Source organism: Coenobita brevimanus, chromosome 58, assembly GCF_032717465.1.
Source record: "Coenobita brevimanus isolate Jiangsu-jjx chromosome 58, ASM3271746v2, whole genome shotgun sequence".
Taxonomy (NCBI): Eukaryota; Metazoa; Arthropoda; class Malacostraca; order Decapoda; family Coenobitidae; genus Coenobita; species Coenobita brevimanus.
The window spans coordinates 25,684,211-25,706,981 of NC_137011.1; the positions used below are offsets into that span (position 1 = coordinate 25,684,211).

The following is a 22,771-nucleotide window of genomic DNA, read 5'->3' on the forward strand; positions in this document are numbered from 1 at the left end:
ATGTCGCACATCATTACATGCATTTCACCATGTCCTGCTTACATCTTCACGTTCCAGCCAGCTGGAACAGCCCTTTGTGAAATGGCTGTCATAAGAAACCATGACATTAATCAGCACTGCAACTTCACATTTGCTCCAGATAAACTAACCCATCATCAACGCATCGGTCATTCACAGATCTTCTACTTCGCTCATAACACATCAATCCTCGTAATTTGTCCAGATACGCCACCGTCTCATGCTTCAGCATCAGGTCTATACATAGCATCTGACTGTTGTGCTGCACTTAAACCATCTTTGTCCATATTAGCTACGAAAACCCACTAAGCCATCCTCAGTCACACTCATATGCACTTCCAACCACTACCTAAGATGAATTTAAACATAAGTAGACATATTAAGTTGACTTCACCTAAGTTTAAAACCATGCAATTGATCAATCAGACAATGAAGCCCTAGGAAGAATGTAGAATGAGCATGTTTAATCCATTTTATGTGTATAGCCCAGCCCCAGCTCCAGCTGTCTTTATAATCTTCTCCATCATATTTGCCATGTTGCTATTGGCCATGCACAGAAAGCAAATTAGGATTGCAAACTTAGAATCATTATTCACTGGGGGAAGTGCAGTAAGTATTCAAGTGAGACCTACTGACTGAAAGTTATTTGTCTATCTATTGCCAGATGCCTCAATCCTGTTTGGGGTGGCCACAAACAAATCGCCTCCAAGTCGCCCTGTCCCCCGCCATTTCACTGCCCTGCTCCCAACTCACACCCCCCTCTCTCATATACCTCTCCACCCCATCCCTCCATCTCATCCTCGGCCTCCCCCTCGCTCTTCCCCCTTCCACCTCACTCACATACACTGTCTTCGTCAGTCTTTCACCCTTCATCCTCTCCACCTGGCCAAACCACCTCAGTGTATTCCTCATAACTCTTCCTATCACATCAACATCCACACCACAACGCTCCTTTATATCCTCATTCGTCAGCCTGTCTCTCCATGTGACTCCACAGGCTCCTCTTAAATAACTCATTTCCACTGCTCTCACTCTTGACTTGTGTCCTTCCAACAACGTCCAAGCTTCACTTCCATACGTTAGAGTTTGTATCACAGTACTGTCATGTAGTAACTTATTCACTTCCATGCTCACTTCCCTGTTTCTTATCACTGCTTTCAAAGAACCAGCAACCTTTCTTCCCTGCTGTACACTTTCAAGCACTTCACCCTCCAAACCTCCATCCTTACTCATCACACTACCCAAGTACTTAAACGTACTCACATTTTCCAATTCCTCACCATTCAACCTCGCTGTACATTCAATGACTTCACCTCCCTCAAAGACCATCACTTTACTCTTCCCTACATTCACCTTTAGATTCCGTTTCTTACACATTCTCCCAAACTCATCCACCAAGCCTTGGAGCTCCCCTTCGTCTTCACTCAACAACACAGTGTCATCTGCAAATAACAGTACAGGGAGTTTCCAAACACTATCCTCTCTCACCAGGGCCACTCCAACATCCACTGAAAGTTGTACATTTGTATATTATGTATATAATGTAAATATAATTTACATATACAAAAGAAAAGAGGAAAAGAAAGAATTTATGGGGTCACATATATCGTGCATATATATTTAAACTCATGGGTTATACATGTATCAGTTTTATATAACAATAGTAATATATCTCATAAATAGCAAGTACATTCCATAATGCTGATTCTTGATACAATTGACCAGTGTAGACTTGCCATTGTATGACTATCATATTACCATTGTTTAAATATATGTAAATGTCTGTTATACATACACAATTAAGCTACTGCAGTATGTCACTAATATAATTATATTATGTTTCTACAATGTTATGATGAATACCATGAATGTTTGTTCAATATACAGCACTCATATCAGTGTACCATGTTACTATATGCTTTGTACAAATGTAATATAGACAGACGTCGTGGGTACGACAGTTTGGCGTGACCGAGCGATATGTGGGCATTAATATATTATCTTATGACACACTATGTAATATGTAACTATATAACTATATAGCTATAGGCATTAGTGTGGAATAGACAAATAGTGATGTCTGAGTTCTCCAGGAAGAGGTTAGATACATTCTCCCGTAGCCAGACACTTAAGTATTCAAACGTAGGATGACCGGAGGGAAGCCGTTCACGTGTCAGAAGTGTGCAAGACCCTACATACACACACGCATATACGTATGCACACGTACATCCACACACTTAGCCAGAAGTTAGAGGGGTATATAAGTCCGAAATCACATGTTGGAGAATCAGAGAACCAGGGGAGATCCCCTGAGAGCAATAGTCAGTAGGAAAAGAAGAGAGAACCAAAGACAGCCGGGGAAAGAGGAGGGACAAAGTGAGTAGCAGCTAGAGAGAGAGAGGGGGGGGGGGAAGGCGGCAACTAGCACAAACTGCCTCCTGACAATGCACGGGTCACGTAGAGCTCTTTAACTTTTCAGTCATGCAATTGCCTTGCAATAATACTGCATTTCCCCGTAGCCAGACACTCAAGTATTCCAAACACAGGATGACCAGATGGAAGCTTGCCATTCACATGTAGGAAGTGTGCGAGACCATACACACACACACACACACACACACACGTATGCCCACACTCTTAGCCAGAAGTCAGAGGGATGATATAAGGATGAAATCACATGTAGGAGAATCAGAGAACCAGAGATATCTCCAGAGAGCGATATTCAGTAGCAGAGGGAGAGAGAACCAGGAACAGCTGGTTGGACATGAAGAATAGGGGCTAGGGAAAGAGTGGGAAGGCGGCAGCTAGCACAAACTGCCTCCTGACAATACTTGAGTCGTGTCAAGATCTTTAATATTTAAGTGAAGGAACTGTCTGAAAATAAAACTCCATCGACCCTAATCTGCCTATTCATCATCTCACCTTCACTTTCAATATGAAGATAATAACGGGACAGAAACGGCCTACCCTCGCGTTCCTCTATAATACCAACATTTATTCTCTCTCTCCCATCGGCCAGACAAGATAAGACATATTCTCTCTCTGTAACAAAAAACTAAAGGCCACATAATCCTGACATCTGGTGACCTTTGACAGAGCTTCATTAGATGTGACAAAGGGTGGAGACAGCATAACAGAGCTAATGGTTGTAATTCTAGGACTAGGATAACCCACCTTTCTATACACCATCCCAATCATGCCCGTCCAAAATCCATTATCATCTAAATATCCCCATTGACCATCAGGGGGAGCAACGTACTTGATTCTGAAATGGAGGACAAACTCATCAGTATCATCCCACTCCATTTTATACTTCAAATAATCCTAAACTTAAGAAAATCGCCGTAGATACCACAGGATACTTATTCATCCAATCCTCTTCTGTCCCATGAGAAGTGCATGAGCCCAGAATTAGCCCTACTTGACCCGATACTGAAGGGGTTAATGTCATATGATTTTTATCTCATTCACTAAGAGGCGTCTTTTACATGATGAATAAAATCACATGACAGAGATACTGACATTATTTTAAAAAAAAATAACGTATTAAAAAATTTACCTTCAATAAAGCGTTATTATTTATGTATCAGTTAGTTATCCAATAAGAATCATCTTCATGATTTATATAATTACAGGTGGTAATAATGAAAACATCATTCATATTACGTAAAATTCATGGCTTTAGCGATGGTTTCGATGAGCTCATTCTCAGCATTGAAACCGACAATCTTCTTTTCCCCAGGATGGTCAGGGTCATCTATCACAGCAGTCTTCTCGGTAGCAATTACAACTCGCGACACCACCAAGCGAGGCCTCTGGGACAGCCTGAAGAGAGAGAGAGAGAGAGAGAGAGAGAGAGAGAGAGAATACAAAAACTGCAGCCCAGATTCAGAAACAAATCTTATGAATGCCCTGACAAAATTAGGAACTGTAGTTTTTGCACCATATACAAGTAGAATTGGTGGCTTTATGCATACTGATTGCACGAAGATCAGTGATGCACGTAATCAATTTCTACAAAGTCTCAGTCTTCCCCTGCATGCTAGATGATCTGTAATGCTTAAATATCCTCATGTGGTGGAGAGCAACAAGTGTGATGTAAACCTTATCCATATCTTTAATTGGCTAGGGAATCACAAAATATATATTGGATAATTCAAAAAATTCTCTTTCCCTTTTGGAAAAATTCAGCTTCAGTAAAAGCTGTTCATCAATACAAATTCATCCCTTGATCATGCAGATATTGGACTATCCTCATGACTGACTTCAGAGTAGAAAAGGAGCTTTAAATATACCTGTATATCTATATACTTTACTCTAACTTGGTCTACAACTGTCATCTCTCCATCTTGTATCCTAAGATGCAGCAATATATTAGCATTATAAAATGATGACAGTCATGAAGAAGTGCTATGAAAAGGATATAAAGCTGTAGCATAGTTTAATCTGTCACTCAGGTAAGTGAATGATGCTGCGATAGAACGACAATCTGGGCTACGTAAAAGTTAAAGGCGTTTAGATAATATCACTGTTTATAATAATGAAATAACATTAACAGCCATAAAATACCCTTGGAAATGTGGTGACAAGAAGTTTGGATAATACAGTCCAAATCATTTCAAGCGAGGTGAATGCCCTATGACCCAGGTGATTTGGCAGGGGTCTCTTAGCGATTCAGACTTGGACATTGCGCATGACCCTCAGTGATTTTGGAGCATCAGATTTAGTGAAATGGAAAAATGTGCTGTGTGACGAAAGTATTTGCTATATCAATCCACTTTTTAGTTAGGCACTTATAAACCCTCATAAAATCTGAAAATTTTATTTAGCTTCAAAGATCATATGGGTGTGTTCCGAAAGCTATGTAAACAACTGAAACTTACCTGAGAAATTTGTCTGGATAAAATGGCATGGGTGAATTTTTATTGATGCCTTTATTCGGCGACCAAGAGGCAACAGACAGTGGTTGAGTCCCAGGAGGGCTGTATGGATAGTCCAGGTACATGTTCACTCTGAAACGGAGAGGTCAGTTTCGTTTTTATAAAGCATCGAATCATCGTATCGTATCGTTTTAAAGGCTCCAACATGCTTCCAAGCGTGTGCCTTGGTCACCTAGTGACGGCTTTCCACGTTGCTTGCTCTCTGGCAGCCTCTCTGTTCAGACAATCATCCTTGACGTCACACTCTATGCCTTTGTCCCAGGTCTTTTTCAGTCTGCCTCTCGGGACCCTACCCCAGGCGTTCATACTTCTTACTTTCTGCAGCCAAATGTCTTCTTCCATCCTCTTCACATATCCCAGCCATTTCAATCTATCCTTTCTCATCATAACACCAATGCACTCCAGTCCCATCCTTCCTTTCACCTTTTTAATCATAAGCCTAGCCCCCCACCCAACCAGGGCTGACACTGAAGGACGCACTAGACACCTATTTATAAACTGTTATTTCTGTATAATCGAGCCTACTTATATTCTCATTTATTCCTGCTCAGGCCTCACAGCATTATGCTCCTAACACATGCGGCATACAAAGGTCTCTTAGCAAGGAGGGAGAGCCCTCTCAGTATCAGTACAGGCAACAGCTTCTTGAACCTCCTCCAACCAATGTTTACCCTAGCCACAGACCAAGTTCCAGTTCCACCTCCAGCACAAAACCCTTCCACACACTCAGGAGTCACCAGCAAGATCAATCCCATCGCACCTGACAGTCTGTACATGCTCCACTTGACACAACCCACACACGAAATCAGCATTAACTCTCAGTCTACCTCTAACACCACTATAATTTATTTCATATGGACCCACTTATCCTATGTACTGCAAAAGATGGAGTTACTTCCCACAGTTTTGTGGCAAACCGCACGTCCCACTCTCCCTTTGCTATGTCAGTACCGCTACCAGCCCTAGATGTCGTCACTTTTGTTTTTTCTGCTTTTACTCTCAAACCCTTGTGCCCCCTTCCAAATCTCCACTTCCTAAATCTTTCCTCCTTCTCCCTTTCATTCCCTCCAGTCAAAACCAAGTCATCAGCATACAACATCTCCCATGGGAATCCATTTAAGGAGTCATGTGAGAGAGCTTCTAGCACCTTAACAAACAATAAAGGACTGAAGATGAAGGGAGACACCAGTATTGTACACAGGAAAATCACTTAACAGATTGCCAATATGCCGGGAATAGAACCCAGGACTCTCCGGTGTGAGCCAGGCAGCATACATTACACCACAACCAGATAAAAGTTTTATGCATTGTCACAGTCTTGCAACCAATGTCCCTCTGACTCCCAGCTGTGAGCCCGAGAGGATGAGGCAACCCCATGGCACTCGGGCACGTAGTGGTATTTAATCTATCCCAAGCACTTACACCAAGCCAGAATGGAGAAACCTTTACTGTACACAGGAAAAATCATCTACTATGTTGCCAATATGGCGAGAATCGAACCCGGGGCTCTCAGGTGTGAGCCAAGCAGCATACCACTACACCACGACCAGGTAAAAGTCACCTTACATTGTCACAATTTTGTAACCAATGTTCCTCCGACTCCCAACCGTGAGCCCGAGACAATGAGACAATCCCCTGGCACTCGGGCAAGTAGTTCCATTTAATCTGTCCCAAGCACTTTAGGCAAGCCTGGTTGTGGTGTAGTGGCATGCTGCCTAGCGCACACTTGTGAGTCCCAGGTTCGATTCCTTGCATATTGGCAATATGTTAGGTAGAAAAGGGACTAACTGACCACAGATACACGCCAGCATTCACGGAAAATTCATCACTCAAATCTCCACTCACTCTCATCTGGATGCGAGCATCCACATACTTTTTTTTTTTTTTTTTAATCGCTCTAACCAGCCAATCTTAGATCCCAAGCTTTCTCTTTGGCCACTTCATCCTTTCCCTTGGGACTGTGATAGACATTCTCCAAATCAACAAAATCAAAGTATAGTTCTTTTTTCATTCCTTTATAGTTTTCCTGAAACTGTCGGACAATGATTATGGCATCAGTTGTCCTTTTGCCTGACATAAACCCAAACTGCATCTCACCAGTATCAACTCTTTCCCAAATAATATCTAGGACTCTCTCAATTACCTTCATTATTTGGTCCAAAAGCTTTATGCCTCTATAATTTCCTGTTTCCAGGGCTGTACCGTTCCCAGTGGACACATTTACAATCACACTTCAGCCAGTCATCTAGGACAACACACTCATATAGAATCGTATTTGTCAAGTCAGTAACTAAACACACTCCTGTATCTCCCGAGACCTTCAGCATTTCAGCAGTCAACCCAGACACATCTGCCAACTTCTACAACTGCATCCTGCATGCTGCCCTGCTCACAGCACCAACCTCAAGCAAAGGCCAAGGGCCAAGCACTGGCTCTGCCGACTCCAATCCTTCCCTGTTCTGGTCAAACTTTTCACTCACCATCCAGTTAAAATACTCTTTCCAGACGTTTTTAGTATCCTCACTATCCACCTTTCCTTCATCATTCTTAATACACTGCTTGCTTATGATATTCCTGGTTTGTTTCTTCATCTGATTTGTCACCTTAAATACCACATTCTTCCTTTCAACAGCCTTCAAGTTATCTGGTAAAAGTATATGAGACAGATAATGCCCTCTGAACCTCATTTCTAGCACTACTCTTGGATGCAAAGCATTCCTCTCAATTACCACTCATATTCCGTTCCCGGAAAAGCCTTCTTTTCTCCTGAACTGCAATTTCTACACCCTCATCCCACCACCATGTTACCTTATGTCTTGTACAGCCCCATGTTATTCCAAACACTGAACCAGTAAACCGCACTTTGTGGGCGCGTGACGAGCGAGTGAGCGAGTTTGTACATACCCCTGTCATCATAATTTCATCTTGGTGTAAACTTTCAACATTCTTGGTGAGGTAATTGATAATAAATGAAGAATAATTGAGCTAGAATATTTTCGTTTTCACGTTTTCTCCCTCCCACATTTTCTGTCTGGATGTCCATGTAGAGAGGCATTGTAGCATTTATCACATGCATGATGGTCAGTTCTCTGCTCTCGACTTGCCGTGTCAACAAACTGCATCAGTAAACGCTCGATTATTGACTGAATGATAAAACACACAAATGGGGTGATTACCCTATCTGATTTCACATCTTAAACATAGAAAAGATGTTCATGTAAAATTATGAGCCAAATATCCGATATTAAACTGTTTGAAATCAAGCAAGAAAACATACTGTTGCAACAGGAAATCATTTTTAATTCAATTTCGTAATGGAGTATGTCAATTGAACCCCTTGGTACATTCCCTTGGAAAGCTGGGATTCCAAAGAGTTTCTTTGGTCTCATGAGTAACTATATAGCCAAAAACAAAAATTTATTGAATGTATCTGCTTCCTGCTGAAATTATTTCTTCTCTATCTCACATAGGAAAAAAGTTATTAGCCTGTAAAGCAAATGCGGGCTGGTTGTGTCGTGTCAGGCCAGACCGGGTCGTGTCGGGCCACTCATTTCTCAACAGAGCGTAGAGTAAACATCTCTTCGCTACACTTGCTCGTTTCTCTTGCTGCGCTCAGACGCTCATAATCAGTAACTCTAAGGAGACTGTTCTCAGGAGCTCTGTTATCAAAAAGCAAAAATAAAAACATCACCTTATTCACTATCAGAGTTCTTAGACAAGAAATCTAGCTCTATTTTTAGTCATATTGTTTTAACTTCATTCATGTTTACCATTTCAGTGTTTTGTCCTACAAGTACGATACAGGGACTAAAAATCTAAGCCATAACCGAGGGATAAAATACTCAGAACAGCTCTCAAACATCAATTTCATTCACACTAAGTTAATCCATTTTCCACTGATAAGTCAAAGGAATTTTCGGTTCAAATTGGTTGTTTATGATTATCAAAGCCATCCACCTCAGTTTCTGTTTTGCTGTCCTAACCTTATGTATGTAGTTTAACTAACAGTACTTGTGCAATTACTGCACCTTTATACGCTTTCAGTTTCTTTCTCTAAGCCTGTTTATCTGATTATATTACATTTACATTACATATGAAAAAAAATGAAGATTACATGAACATTGTACTATAATAAAACAGTAATCATTTAGTAAGTTAAAAGGAACATCTGTTCTGTCCATTCATATCCTTAACCCACCATGTGCCAGTGCCATTTTAAAATGGTCTGACAAAAATCTGTGGTCAGTCCCAGTGCCATTTTAAAATGGCTTAACCCGCTACGTCCCGACAGCATATGGTTACGTCACCACATTTTGTCACGGTACCACCTGATGACGTATCCATACATTATGCAATTGCAAGGTCTATCATTTGCACATTTTTCGAGTTTCACAGGTGATTTTTGGTAGGCCTATGTGGGAGACCTTCCTCTACCCAACGCCAGGTGGGGATAATGCCTGGCCCCACCTGACTCCCCGTCCCCCCTGCACGACATTTTCTCGGCAACTCACCTGTTAGCAGTGACCTGGCCAGTAAAAACATGTCGCACCACGGTCTCTCCAATGATGAAATTCAAAGCGAAAGTGATTCCTGAGATGGAGGACAAAGGAAGAAATAACCCAGAGGAAGAAGCAAGCAGAAATGATGAGGCGGTAACATCATAAAAGGTGCCATATGATGATGTTTTTGGCGAGTGAACAACGCTTATATTGCCTATATTATTGTCTGAAAACCAATATACTCTTGTACTACATAAAAATTCGTACCATATGAATAAATAACTAACCAGTTATGAATGGTTTGAAATAGCTACTCCTCTCATAGAAAACGTTTTCTCTCGAGCCTGACCTGAGAGAACACAGTAACAAGGTAAAGGTACTCTTACTTCTAGCGTATTTCTAAACTCAACTGAGCACTTTTTCTCTGAATTTTTGATGTTTTTCACAAAAAGCGGAGGTTTTAGCCCAAAAAGAAACTTTTCTTAAATCTGCCGGGACTGGGGGGGTCATTGGTGAAAAATCTGCTGGGACACGGCAGGTTAAAATTAAAACATTCACTGTGACTGCATTTTTCAAGATTTGCAGGTAAAAATTGGCAGGCATGTATGTTAACTGTTCCTCTATCATGCCTCACGTGTTCAGGCCAAACACCAACTCGCTCCCCCCCTCACGCTCACTCTGCCTCACTCTGCCTATGTGCCTCACCCAGTGCTGAACATAGTGAAGGCATGTTGTAATTATTTTCACGTAAGTGTAAGGACTATACATAGTGAAATTAAGTTGTAAATATTTTCTTGTAAGTGTAAGTACCATACATAGTGATGTAAAGTTGTAAATACCTTCTTGTAAGTGCCAGGACTGTACATAGTGAAGTGAGTTTGTACCAATCTTCAAGTAAGTGTAAGACAATGCATTCACAGTAAGAAAGACATGCAAATGGTGGCAGATGTTGAAGTAATAAGTAATCAGAAAAGTGTATTGAACATTGGTATACCTTCCCAGTATAAATACCTGAGTCCACCTTACATAGAAAACGGCTTTCTCTCACCTACGTGGAAAGCATGAGAGAGCGGGAATACCTGTATATGAGTATGCAGGACTCAATAAAACCCATTTCCGAGCTTCGGTGATCTAGTGAAATTCGTTATTTTCACACCAAATCCTATCATTTTAGCCAAAAAAAGGTCAAAAAATGGCTGGCATGGAGACAACCCATAGGGATAAAAATAGCTGGCACGTGGCAGGTAATTTTTTAATCTGGCGATCAGATCTATTGCAATTATCTGATTTGTATATCCTGGTGCATTTGAAGTTTAAATTATGCTATATCATGGTAAAACATAGCACAATGTGCGAACCTGCATTACAAAAAAAACATGTCTCAACCGTGATGGGAGGAGTGAGGGAGAGTGCAAATAATGTCTCAAAAATTGAAAACAAGAAGACAACACTACTTTTATTATCTAACCTTAATGGTGAACTGTCAGTAATGTGAAGTAGCATGGAGTTTGTCATGGCAAGTATGTTGCGGATGAGATGGAAGCAGTCGAGTGGGATGCGGGTGAGGACAAGAAGCCTTGTAGACCACACCATGAGGCGGCTCTTGAAGGACCACGTGGCAAAGGCAGTGAGGAAGTCTGGATCGTTGCTTACCATCACCATCGTCATGGACCGTGACACCTGCCGCAGCTTGGGACATAACAGGGCAAACAATAGTTCACTGACCTGGCCGCCTGGACATAAACATGTTAGTAACTTCTTGCCTTGGCAGTAACGTGAGAATGACCTACCTGGTGAACCTGTCTAACCATCCGGGAGACCTGTCCTTGCGTCACATTAGCATCTTGGCCGTTTCCTGCCACCTCAAACAAACCAACACCCAACGGCGCTGCCAGCTCTGATACATCTGGGAACTGGAACCATAAACATATGAAACTGAATACATGAAAATTAATCACCATAATGTTGCGTCAAGACTAATAAACAGTAAACGAAAGATAAAGATTTCTAGGACATCACTTATTTCATAACTGTAGTGCAGTCCAGGAAACCCTCATTGTAAAGAACATTACTGAATTACAGAATAAGCAAACTGTCTGAGTCAACAAAAAAATCGCCCCAGAAACTGAATAAAGCACAGTATACATGTGCAGTAAATTATGGCAATGGCAGACGCAGCCCATCGAGAATGTGACAGCTTTCCTTGAGTTGTGCAATACTTTAATGGGTCGAGTCCCAGTCAGGGGTGTAAATATAGTATATATATATATATATATATATATATATATATATATATATATATATATATATATATTACTGTAGGTTATTACTATAAGTATATATAATTAGATAGATATTCAGACTTAGATATTATTCACTCGTATCTACTGTATAGTCCATGTAACGCCTCAGTATTTCTGGAAGAACACTTTCGAAACTGTTCCAGGTATATTGGAAAAATATATATTACTCACTCTACAGACCTGTTAATTGACGCCTGTCAAAGACACTGGTGCCGAACTCAGATCTTATTATGAATGCAGCATCTGCGCTTGTAATTGTCAGTCAAATGAATCAGTTTCTATAAAATGCACGTTCATGCCTGATTTTCTCTCGTTCATACCGGTGTTCTCATTGTTTCATTTCTTTTAGCATAAATATGTACAATACAGGGAAGGATAAGAGGAGAAAACATGATGGAAGAATATATGTAAGGTAGTTAATGGAACAAGTCTGAAATACTTCTTGTGTGTTGCTATGCAATGATCCTAAAGACGAAGCCTAGTATGATCCCTGTTATATGCAACGGGTTCTTTGTTATGCACTGATCCGAAGTTTTGATGCCACACTCTTACATTGTGTGCGCTTTGAACATGAAGTAAAAAGGTGCAAATTAATCCTTTATCATATATTGGAATACCTTCAACTTTTCGTCTTTTTATTCCCATGCCCACGTATTGTACCTCCTGAATTCCCCCCCTGCTTCCCTTCCTGCATACCGTAACTCTCTGCCTACCTCCCTTCCTCCCTTCCTATGCATCTATCTACCTACCTACCTGCCTTCCTACCTGCCTATCTCTCTGTCTGTCTCCCTGTTTACCTACCTACCTACCTCCCTCCACCTGCCTACCAATCTCCTTGGATACTTAACTCCATGCCTACCACCTTGCCAGCTTTCCTGCCTATCTACCCCCGAACTGGCTTCCCGCCTACCTCCCTGACTATACACGTTAATATATGTAGAGAGAAAAATAAGATTCCTCTCTCTCTCTCTCTCTCTCTCTCTCTCTCTCTCTCTCTCGCTCAAAAAATTGATAATATAAAAAAATAAAAATAAAATAGGTAGGCAGGCAAAGACGGAGGAACAGGGAAGGAGGTGACGGTAAGGAAGTGATGGTTGGTGACTAGCTGGCTAGCAGGGACACATTTATGACGTCACAGGAAGATTCCCACCTGATTGGACTAAACTTGTTTTAATCGCTGTGACATTAGGACTGACCTGAACGTGTCGACTATTAAGACAAACTCAACCCGACAGTTGGATACGGTATCTCAGTCGTCAAAATTGGTCCACAACTGCGGCCCATACAGTGAGAACAAATGGATAATCGGTTGGAGACTGTTTTTGGGGTTCAGCTGCGAGATAATCCATGTTTTAGTTTTCGAAATCAGAACGCCTGGTGATCTAGAAGTTACAACACACTAGTTGGAGCGATGGTCTTCTATAGCTAGTATATATCCCCGAGAGATGACTGGAAGTTTTTCGAGCACGCTGTTGCTTATTCCGGTCTATCAGGCGAGCAGACCCGTCGACTGCATGTAAATAACTGCCTCAGTGAGATCTCCCCATAGGATTCTTACATCGTTAACTATGTTTCCATCTTAATGTAGTATTTGCTGTGCAGTGCTTCAGTATGTGTGTTATGTTGTATGTATCTGTCCTACTAGAGAGACAAGTGTCATCTGTAATTCCACCCACCCTGTATCAAACATGGTAACTGAGAAATACTGGTTAATGTCCTGATCAAATCCTAGCTACGTGAACTCTTTAAGCTATGATGGATAAATGTAGTGGGGGGGGGTTGTGGTGTAGTTAGCTGTTCCTTTGCCCTGCACTTGAAATGGGTAAGTAGGTGATTCTTCATTGTTAGTGTTGGAATACTGAAGGTGGGATGATGTTGAAGAAGGTCTGGTAGAGTGTGTGTGGTGAGTTCTGTGTCTAGGTGTGTTGTGTGACTTTGTCATGCAGTGACAGAGGTGCTGTTTGTTGGCACAAGCTGCCACATAAAATTTTGTTCCTCTAATATCAGTATTTTCTCTGACAGGAAGGAGTTTATTTTCAAAATGCAAGTGAGCTGTGAAAATGGTTTGGGTGAAATCAGTGATGGTGTGTAGCACGTTGTTCTGCATTGTCTGGAAGGTTCTTCAGTGCGTGTTAATAGAGGCATATGCCGAGGACGAGAAGCCAATCACTGATCAGATATACTGCTTGCAGAATAGGAAAAGTGTTTTTTTTTTTTTCTTACCCAAACTCTGTCCCTGTAAGTGCTCTGAATGCACCGAGTCTTGGGGTGCACTGTGTATTTGCTTGTCATGTATGTGGTCCTTGAAGCTGAGACCAGTGTCATAAGATACCCCAAGTATCTTCGTGGAGGGTGTGTGTGTGGCACCGGTACAGTACATTGTTAAGTGTGATGAAGGGAATACTTGTGCGCATTCTTGCTGTTGGTGATGTGTGTGGTAGTGGATTTGGCTGATACGATTGTCAGCCAATTGTTCTCAAATCAAGCCTGAAGTACAATGAAGTAGACTTCTTCCAGTTTGTAGGCTATCTCTGTGATGTGAGGTGTTTATGGTAATGTCAATGACATATGAGGGAATGTTTTTGGCAGCTGGGATGTAGGAGTTCATGATTGTATAAGCTACAAAGTGTGGGTGAAAGTGCGGAGCTTTATGGAGCTCTGTGTGGAAAGTTCGTGACGATTTGCCCTGGAGCATAACATGTGCTTGTCTCCAATAGACGCAGTTGCCAAGCCAGCGTTTGGTATTTTCAATGTTTGTATAGTCGATTTTTGTGATTAGTTTGAATCGGGGAATGCCATCGAAAATTTTAGTAATGTTTACTGTAATTTTGCATGATATGTTTGTTGTGCAAGCTGTGCAAGAATGACACTGTCAGATGTATGTATATTCTGAAAGGTTGACCAGTAAGATCTTGTCAAATGTAGTGCTCTAAAGCCGAGTTGTGTGGAAGAAAAGGAGACATGAAACGTGAGAGTATTAAGTATTAAACGTTTGGCTATCTTGACTGCTGTGCAGGCTAATAAGTGGGTGTGTATGAAGATGGGTGTGTTGGAAACTTATCTGATTTAAGTATGGTGATGATGGTTCCATCCTTCGAGATGTTGGAAAAACAACAACGTGCGTATGAGTAGTTGCTGATGTTTGTAGGTCTTGATGCTGTATAGTTCAAAGTATTTCTGGTGTTGGTTGCTGATGCCATCAGACCCTGTTCTTGTAGAATTCTTTTTTTCTTGGTAATGTTACCTGCTTCTCCTGGAATGATGGAGTTTGTGTTGTGGTCGAATGGATATGAGTGCTTGTTAATGGGTGTTTGTATTTCTGATTCAGTACAAGATAGAGTATGATGATTTATGTTTGCATAGTGGTATATGGATATGTCTGTTCCTTGTAAGAAGGAAAATGATTGGGTGTTGGTAGGTATGGCGAAGTGGGCTCTTCGAGGTGTTTCGTTGTGACTGGGTAATACTGTTTTATTTTTATTCAATCATGTAATATGGCCATGAAAAATAAGCTATGCACCCGTAATCTTAAATTCACAAGCTGAACTACGGTAAGTTAAGGGTTCCAACACTTCCAAGAGGTAAAAAATGCCGGCTTCTATCGTTTGTCGTTTTATAGATATGCTTTCATATTTAATTTTATTGGTTCTTGTCTCCGTTTCTCCCCCTCCTTGGTATTATGGATTCGTCGGGGTTACGTGAGGGTGCTTGTGCTATATAGGCTCTGCACATAGCACATACAAGGTACAGTATGTATTAATAGTAGTAGTAATAGTAGTAGTAGCAATAGTAGTAGTAGTAGTAGTAGTACCAGCAGCAGCAGCAGCAGCAGTAATAATAATAATTATAACAATAATAGTAATAATAATAATAATAATAATAATAATCATAATCATAATAATAATAATTCTTGAAAAAAAAAACCTACCCCTGGGGGTAGCGGGGTATTCAAGAATACTGTCCCAGTATCCTTGTTTGTCGTATGAGGCGACTGAAAGAGTTGGCAGAGGGTTAGTGCCCCTCCCAGGAAAACAGCTAACTAAAGTGACGAACAAGAAGCCTCGGACAGGGACTGACTAAAAGATGACGACCAAGGACCGGACAAAGGACATGGTACGGATCGTGATGCGGAATGTAAGGGGTGCGAATGATGAAGCGAAAGAGAGAGAGAGATTGTCTAGATGCTTGAGGGTGCGAAAGTGTATGTATGTGGAGTAACTGAAACTAAATGGAGAGGAGAGAGAGTGAGAGAATGGGAGTATGGATGGGGTATATGTGCAGGAGTAGGTGAGAATGAGAGGGCAAAAGAAGGAGTGTGTATTGTTGTGAGTAAAAGATGGAAGAACATAAGAGAGTATGGATCAGTTGGCTCAAGGATTGTGTGGATAAGATTGAAAGTTGGAATACAAATGTGGGACAATGTGTGCGTGTATGCGCCAGTGCAAGATCGTGCAAGCAGAGTGAGAGAAGAGTTCTGGACAAATGTGGAAGTGTGCATGGAAAAGTTTGGAAAGAATGAGAGAGTGTTTTTGATTTGTGATATGGTTGGTAAAGTAGGGAATGTGCAGGTGGATAGAATACTTGGTGAGTGGGGTGTGCCTGCTGAGATAGATGAGTTTGTGCCGGGAGGGGGTTGGTGATAGCCAATTCCCTCTTCAGGCACAAAATGATCCACAGGTATACATGGCGAGCGATGAGAAGGGTGGGTGGTGAACTGAATGAAAGAAAGGCAATGATTGATTATGTGTGTGTGGATGAAAGGATGCGAGGATGTGTAATGGATGCAAGAGCTTATAGGGGTTAGGGGAGTGCACTTTCTGACCACTACTTGGTGGTGGCCAGAATCAAGATCCAAGTAAGATGAAGAAATAGAAAAAGGGAAGGACAGGAGGAAAGAGTAGTTGTAAGGAGAGTAGAAAGGTTACAAGAGGATGAGAAAAAGGCAGAATATACGACAGAAGTGGAGGAATGATTGGGTAAATATGACTTGGAGCAGATGGGGGACGTGGAAGGTGTGTGCAAAATATTCACAGAAGAAATATGTGCAGCATGTGATGTGGTGTGTGAGGTGAGGAGAAGACGGAAGGGGGCTCAAGGAACAGCACGGTGGAATGAAGAGGTGAGACAGGCTGTGGCACAAAAGAAGAAAGCATACAATGAATGGATGAGATATAGAGGTGTATAAGAAGTTGAGAGGTGGAAAAGAGAGTTATATGTAGAGAGGAAGAGAGAGGTGAAAGGATTAGTAAGAGAGAGTAAGAATACCGTGGATGAGGAATTTGGAAGGAGTTTGAGTGTAAAGTGGAGGGACTGTAAGAAAATGTTCTGGAAAGAGGTGAAGAGAGTAAGACAGGGTGGCAGTGAAGTTAGCAGGGGAGTGAAAGATAAAAATGGTAGATTATTAGTGGAGAAGAGAGAAAAAGTGAGCAGATGGAGAGAACACTTTAAGGAATTGTTGAACATCGACTGAAAATAATGCGAGTATAAGTTGATGGGGAATGGCTGGGAGAAGGAGGGAGGTGAGAAGACAGGAAGAAATCAGTAAGATAGAAGTTGTGGAAGCAATGAAGAAAGTCAAATTGGGGAAATCCCCAGGAATTGATGGAGTGTGTGGTGAATTGCTGGAGCATGGGGAAGAGATAGTAGTAGAATGGATGTGGAAGATGTGCAGATTGGCCTGGGAGGAAGGTAGAGTCCTGGAGGATTGGAAGTCAGGTATAATTATTTCCTTGTACAAAGAAAAAGGGGAAAAAGAAGTGTGTGGTAATCACAGAGGCATTTGTCTTCTTAGTGTAATAGGAAAAGTGTATGGTAGGATACTTATTGACAGAGTTAGGGAAATAACAGAGACATTAGTTGGAGAAGAACAGGGAGGCTTTAGAAAGGGAAGAGGTTGTGTAGATCAGATATTCATTCTTAGATCTGTAGTGGATAATTTGTAGGGAAGGGAAAGAAGTTGTATGCGGCCTTCATGGATTTGGAGAAAGCATATGACAGGGTGGATAGACAAGGATTGTGGAAAGTATTAAGAATATATGGAGTAGATGGGAAGTTGTTGAATGCTGTGAAGAGTATGTATGATGGTGCTAAGGCTGCAGTGTGTGTGGATAGCGAACTGAGTGAATTTTTCTCTTTGAAGGTTGGGTTGAAACAGGGATGTGTCATGTCTCCATGGTTGTTCAATCTGCACATAGATGGGGTAATATTAAAGAGATACAAGGTACGGCACTGGATGTTGGAGTGGCCCTAGTGAGAGAGGGCAGTGTTTGGAAACTCCCTGTACTGTTGTCTGCAGATGAGATATTGTGTTGTTAACTGAAGATGAAGGGGAGCTGCAAGGCTTGGTGGATGAGTCTGGGAGAGTGTGTAAGAAACGGAATCTAAAAGTGAATGTAGGGAAGAGTAAAGTGATGGCCTTTGAGAGAGGTGAAGTCAGTGAATGTACAGTGAGGTTGGATGGTGAGGAAATGGAACATGTGAGTACGTTTAAGTACTTAGGGAATGTGATGAGTAAGGATGGAAGTTTGGAGGGTGAAGTGCTTGAAAGGGTACAGCAGGGAAGAAAGGTTGCTGGTTCCTTGAAGGCAGTGATAAGAAATAGGAAAGTGGGCATGGAAGTGAAAAAGTTACTACATGGCAGTATTGTGATATCAAGTCTAACGTATGGAAGTGAAGCTTGGACCTTGTTGGAGGGATAGAAGTCAAGAGTGAGAGCAGTGGAAATGAGTTATTTAAGAGAAGCCTGTGGAGTACCATGGAGAGACAGGCTGACACATGAGGATATAAAGGAGTGTTGTGGTGTGGATGTGGATGTGATAGGAAGTGTTAGGAGGAACACATTGAGGTGGTTTGGCCATGTGGATTGGATGGAGAGTGAGAGACTGACGAGGAGAGTGTATGTGAGTGAGGTGGAGAGGGGGAGAGGGAGGGGAAGGCTGAGAGTGAGGTGGAGGGATGGAGTGGAGAGGTATATGAGAGAGGGGAGTGTGAGTTGGGAGCAGGGCAGTGAAATGGCGGGGGACAGGGCGACGTGGAGGCGATTTCTTTGTGACCACCCCGTACGGGATTAAGGCGTCTGGCAATAGATAGACAGATAGAAAAATGATAAAAGAAAAAGAGGTAGTGGTAGTACAAGTAGTAACAGTAGTAGTAAGAAGCAGTACCGTAGTAGTAATAGTAGTAATACACTGAGTGACAAGGCAAATGGTTTCCTGTAACCCAGGAAACCATTTACTACACTGGATGGTATCCATATATCCAAATTATGCCGCCTGGTGGTTTACTGATAATTAGGCAACTCACCCAATCCTGTTTCAGAAATCTGCCACTAGCTTCGATTCCGTCGCCCAGCTCTGATGCAGAGTAGGCAGTGAAAAGGTAGCCAGTGCTTAATATCTTTTTATTTTGACGCAAACTAAAACACCTCAAAAGATACTTTACTCATCAAATTACTCAGTTGGCATGATATGCTACAAAGGAATTACAATATGGGAGCCTTTTGATTAAATATAATAAAATATGTGCCATTTTGTAAACTCGGCTTTCGTCAGTTTACTCATCTCTGTAAGCATAACAGAGACAAAACCTAGGCAATTTTACTAAAATCATCCATAAAGCATGATTGGAGTGATTAAAATATTTGTCATTCGTTAGTATCCACAAAAGAAATATGTATGAACCAGCATACTTGACATCACCTTTCGATATGCTGTACTGCCTGACGTGCTGCTCTCGGGTGTCTTCCCCTTTTCATCATCTGTTTGAGCTTTTCCTTGTTGTACCCCGAATATGGTACACATCTTTCTTTGAGAAACTCCCGAAATTCTGGAATGGTCCATTCTTTTAAAATATGTTTCCCTGACTCCATTGCACAGTTTAATAAGTGTACTGCACCCATCTCCTCCCCGCACTCGGCTGTGGTTAGTGTTGTACCGTGCTGCCGTTTTGCTTTGTTTGATATGGCCGATTCACAAATTAAGCATTCGTTAAGTACATAATTTTCGGTGGAACAGCTTACGTCTTTAACCAGTGGATTACGAGACAGAGCTCAGGCTGGGTAGCGTCGTGTTGCAGGTCTCAGCTCAGGTTGTGCTGGCCGAGCATCACCGTAAACAACTCAACCCGTACGCAAAGTTACGCATGGTGCTACGCAAAGACGGAGAGGGAGAGTTTTTTTTTTTTTTCCTTTTCACCAGATGATGCCCACTGCCCTGGACGCTTATCTTCAAGTTTACAATAAACAAAAACATTTTTTTTTCTTGTCATTTTTTTCACTACTCCTGTGCGTAGACTTACGCATGGCGCTACGCAAAGTCGGAGAGGGAGAGATTTTTTTTTTTTTTTCAATTTTCACTTCAGTACGTAAACTTACGCATGGCCCTACGCAATGACAGAGAGAGATTTTTTTTTTTTTTTTTCACCATATGATGATCTGGATGTTTATCTTCAAGTTTATGATAAACAAAAAGTAAAACCTTTTATTCCTTCGTTTTTTCGGACCACGGGATGGGATAAAAAAGGGTAATTGCGCAATCCACGGGTAGCATGCTAAAACACACACACATCAGAAGTCTGTCTATCTGTCTCTATCTATTGCCAGAAGCCTTCATCCCGTAAGGGGTGGCCACAAACAAATTGGCTCCATGTCTCCCTGCTCCCAGCTCACACATCCCTTCTCTCATATACCTCTCCACTCCATCCCTCCATTTCATCCTTGGCCTCCCCCTCTCTCTTCCCTCCTCCATCTCACTCACATACACTCTCCTCGTCAGTCTCTCACTCTCCATCCTCTCCACGTGGCCAAACCACATCAACGTGATTCTCCTAACGCTTCCTATCACATCCACATTGTTACGGAACAGAGAAAGATAACGTACACTTTAAGTGAGAATGCTAAAAATCACCACTGTCCCGTAAAGTTCCAGGTTCAAAACAAAAGAGTTAGGTAAAATTACAAGTTAAAGTTTAATGCTCAAACTAACAACAAAACATTCAGGACTCATAAGGATAATGTAATGGCAAAAACAGGTTAAATATATGGTTAACTGCAATAGCCTCTATTAACACGAAATTAGCAAGAGTAAATTTATCTAAGTCAGCCCTGATAAAATGAGATACCAGATAATACTCAGTGAATGCCAGATAAATAATTACAGATACAAAATATTATCAAAAATGACTGACAAAGAACCCCACACGAACTACAAAAACTTCACTAGGCCTACAAATTAAACTTATGCTATACAGTACAAGAAAAAAATGCAACAACACTTATACTCAAATCACACACAGCTGCTAGATGGTTGGAGATTTCTTGAGCACTCACAATAATAATATCTGTACAGGGGAGGACAGAGATGTGAACAAAATGAGGAGCAGATCTAAGTGGCAATGATGCAGAGACTGAGCTCATTATATAGGGGCCAGGAGAGCTTGATACAACTTGTAATAAGGACGCGCAAATGAAGCCATGGGGACAAAAAGATGACAATCCCGCACTGAATAACAGAAATGTCGACTTACTCTACTATAACGGTAGAAGGGGGGGACTGAGGCAGAACACGCTCGTGATCAAACATGCAGCATACTGTGCGTTAAAATTACACAAAGGATGATGAAATCATAGGCTATGTAACACCTCCCCACAAAGAAAAAGAAATTTACAAAGGAAATTTCTTATTACTCTAAAACAATCTGTCTAAAGTCTAGATAAGCAATCTGCAATAACATTTTCTTTCCCCTTGACATGTTGTATGTCTAATGAATACTCCTGAAGAAGTAGACTCCATCTTGTCAATCTCTGATTTTTATCTTTAAACTTACTAAGGAATTTCAGTGGGTTATGATCGGTATAAATGACTATGGGGTCAAAACCAGAACACAAATAAAATGAAAAATGCTGTAAACCCAAAATCAAGGCCAAAAGCTCTTTCTCAATAGTTGAGTAGTTCTTTTGAGGTGGAGTGAACTTCTTACTGTAATAAGATACAGGATGTTCAATACCCTGATCATCCTCTTGCAGCAAAACAGCCCCAGCTCCTGTATCACTTGCATCAACAGCCATCTTAAAAGGCTTAGCAAAATTTGGAGTAGCGAGCTCTGGCTGACTTAATAGAATAGCTTTAAGTTTGTTGAAAGAGGATTCACAGTTATTGGTCCAGACAAATTTAACTCCCTTTTTCAGTAGGTCTGTAAGTGGTGATACAAGAATAGAAAAGTTAAGAACAAATCTCCTGTAATAACCTACAATTCATCAAATCTTTGTAGCTCTTTCCTACTTTTAGGTCTGGGAAGATCACTTATAACCTGAACCTTAGCTCCTGGTGGTGCAACATGTCCATCACCAATTACATACCCAAGGTACTGAACTTTAGCTTGACCAAACTCACACTTTGATAAATTAGCTACAAGATTAGCATGAACTAAACGGTCAAGAAATTTACTGACATGGCATAGGTGATCTTTCCAGTTGTCACTGAAGATTAATACATCATCAATATAAACAACACACCCTGCCAAACCCTCTGTTACAACATTCATGAGCTTCTGAAATGTGGCTGGTGCATTCTTCATACCATACGGCATTACAGAACATGCAAAAGCCTTTCCTAGTGTTACAAAACATGAGATCTCCCTAGCACGTTCAGTCATAGGTACTTGCCAGTATCCCTTTAACAAATCAAACTTACTTATGTACCTAGCCTTTCCGATCTTGTCTATGCAATCTTCCACACGAGGGAGAGGGTAAGTGTCTGTTTTGGTTATCTGATTAACACGTCTGTAGTCGATGCAAAACCTCTGTGACCCACCTGGCTTAGGGACTAGAGTGACAGGAGAACTCCACTCGCTCTGACAGGGCTCAATCATCTTGTGGTCCAACAGGTAGCCAAGCTCCTTCTGGATGAGAGGAACTTTCACTGGGTTCACACGGTAAGGAGGCAATTTAATTGGCTTTGCGTCTTCAACATCGACATCATGCATCAACACAGTGGTTCTTCCTGGAGTAGCACGG

The 22,771-nt window shown here is 41.4% G+C and overlaps 1 protein-coding gene across 1 annotated transcript in view; it reads right to left on the minus strand.

Moving 5' to 3' along the window:
* The window catches only part of LOC145402697 (uncharacterized), a 139,405-nt gene that overhangs the window by 45,004 nt on the left and 71,630 nt on the right, over window positions 1–22,771 (minus strand). Inside the window, exons 4-8 of the mRNA XM_080274669.1 lie at window positions 11,248–11,370; window positions 10,926–11,146; window positions 4,902–5,030; window positions 3,685–3,843; window positions 3,193–3,283 (exon numbers count right to left, since the gene is read on the minus strand). Coding sequence (XP_080130795.1) covers window positions 3,193–3,283; window positions 3,685–3,843; window positions 4,902–5,030; window positions 10,926–11,146; window positions 11,248–11,370 — 723 coding nt within the window. The remainder of the gene's footprint in view (window positions 1–3,192; window positions 3,284–3,684; window positions 3,844–4,901; window positions 5,031–10,925; window positions 11,147–11,247; window positions 11,371–22,771) is intronic.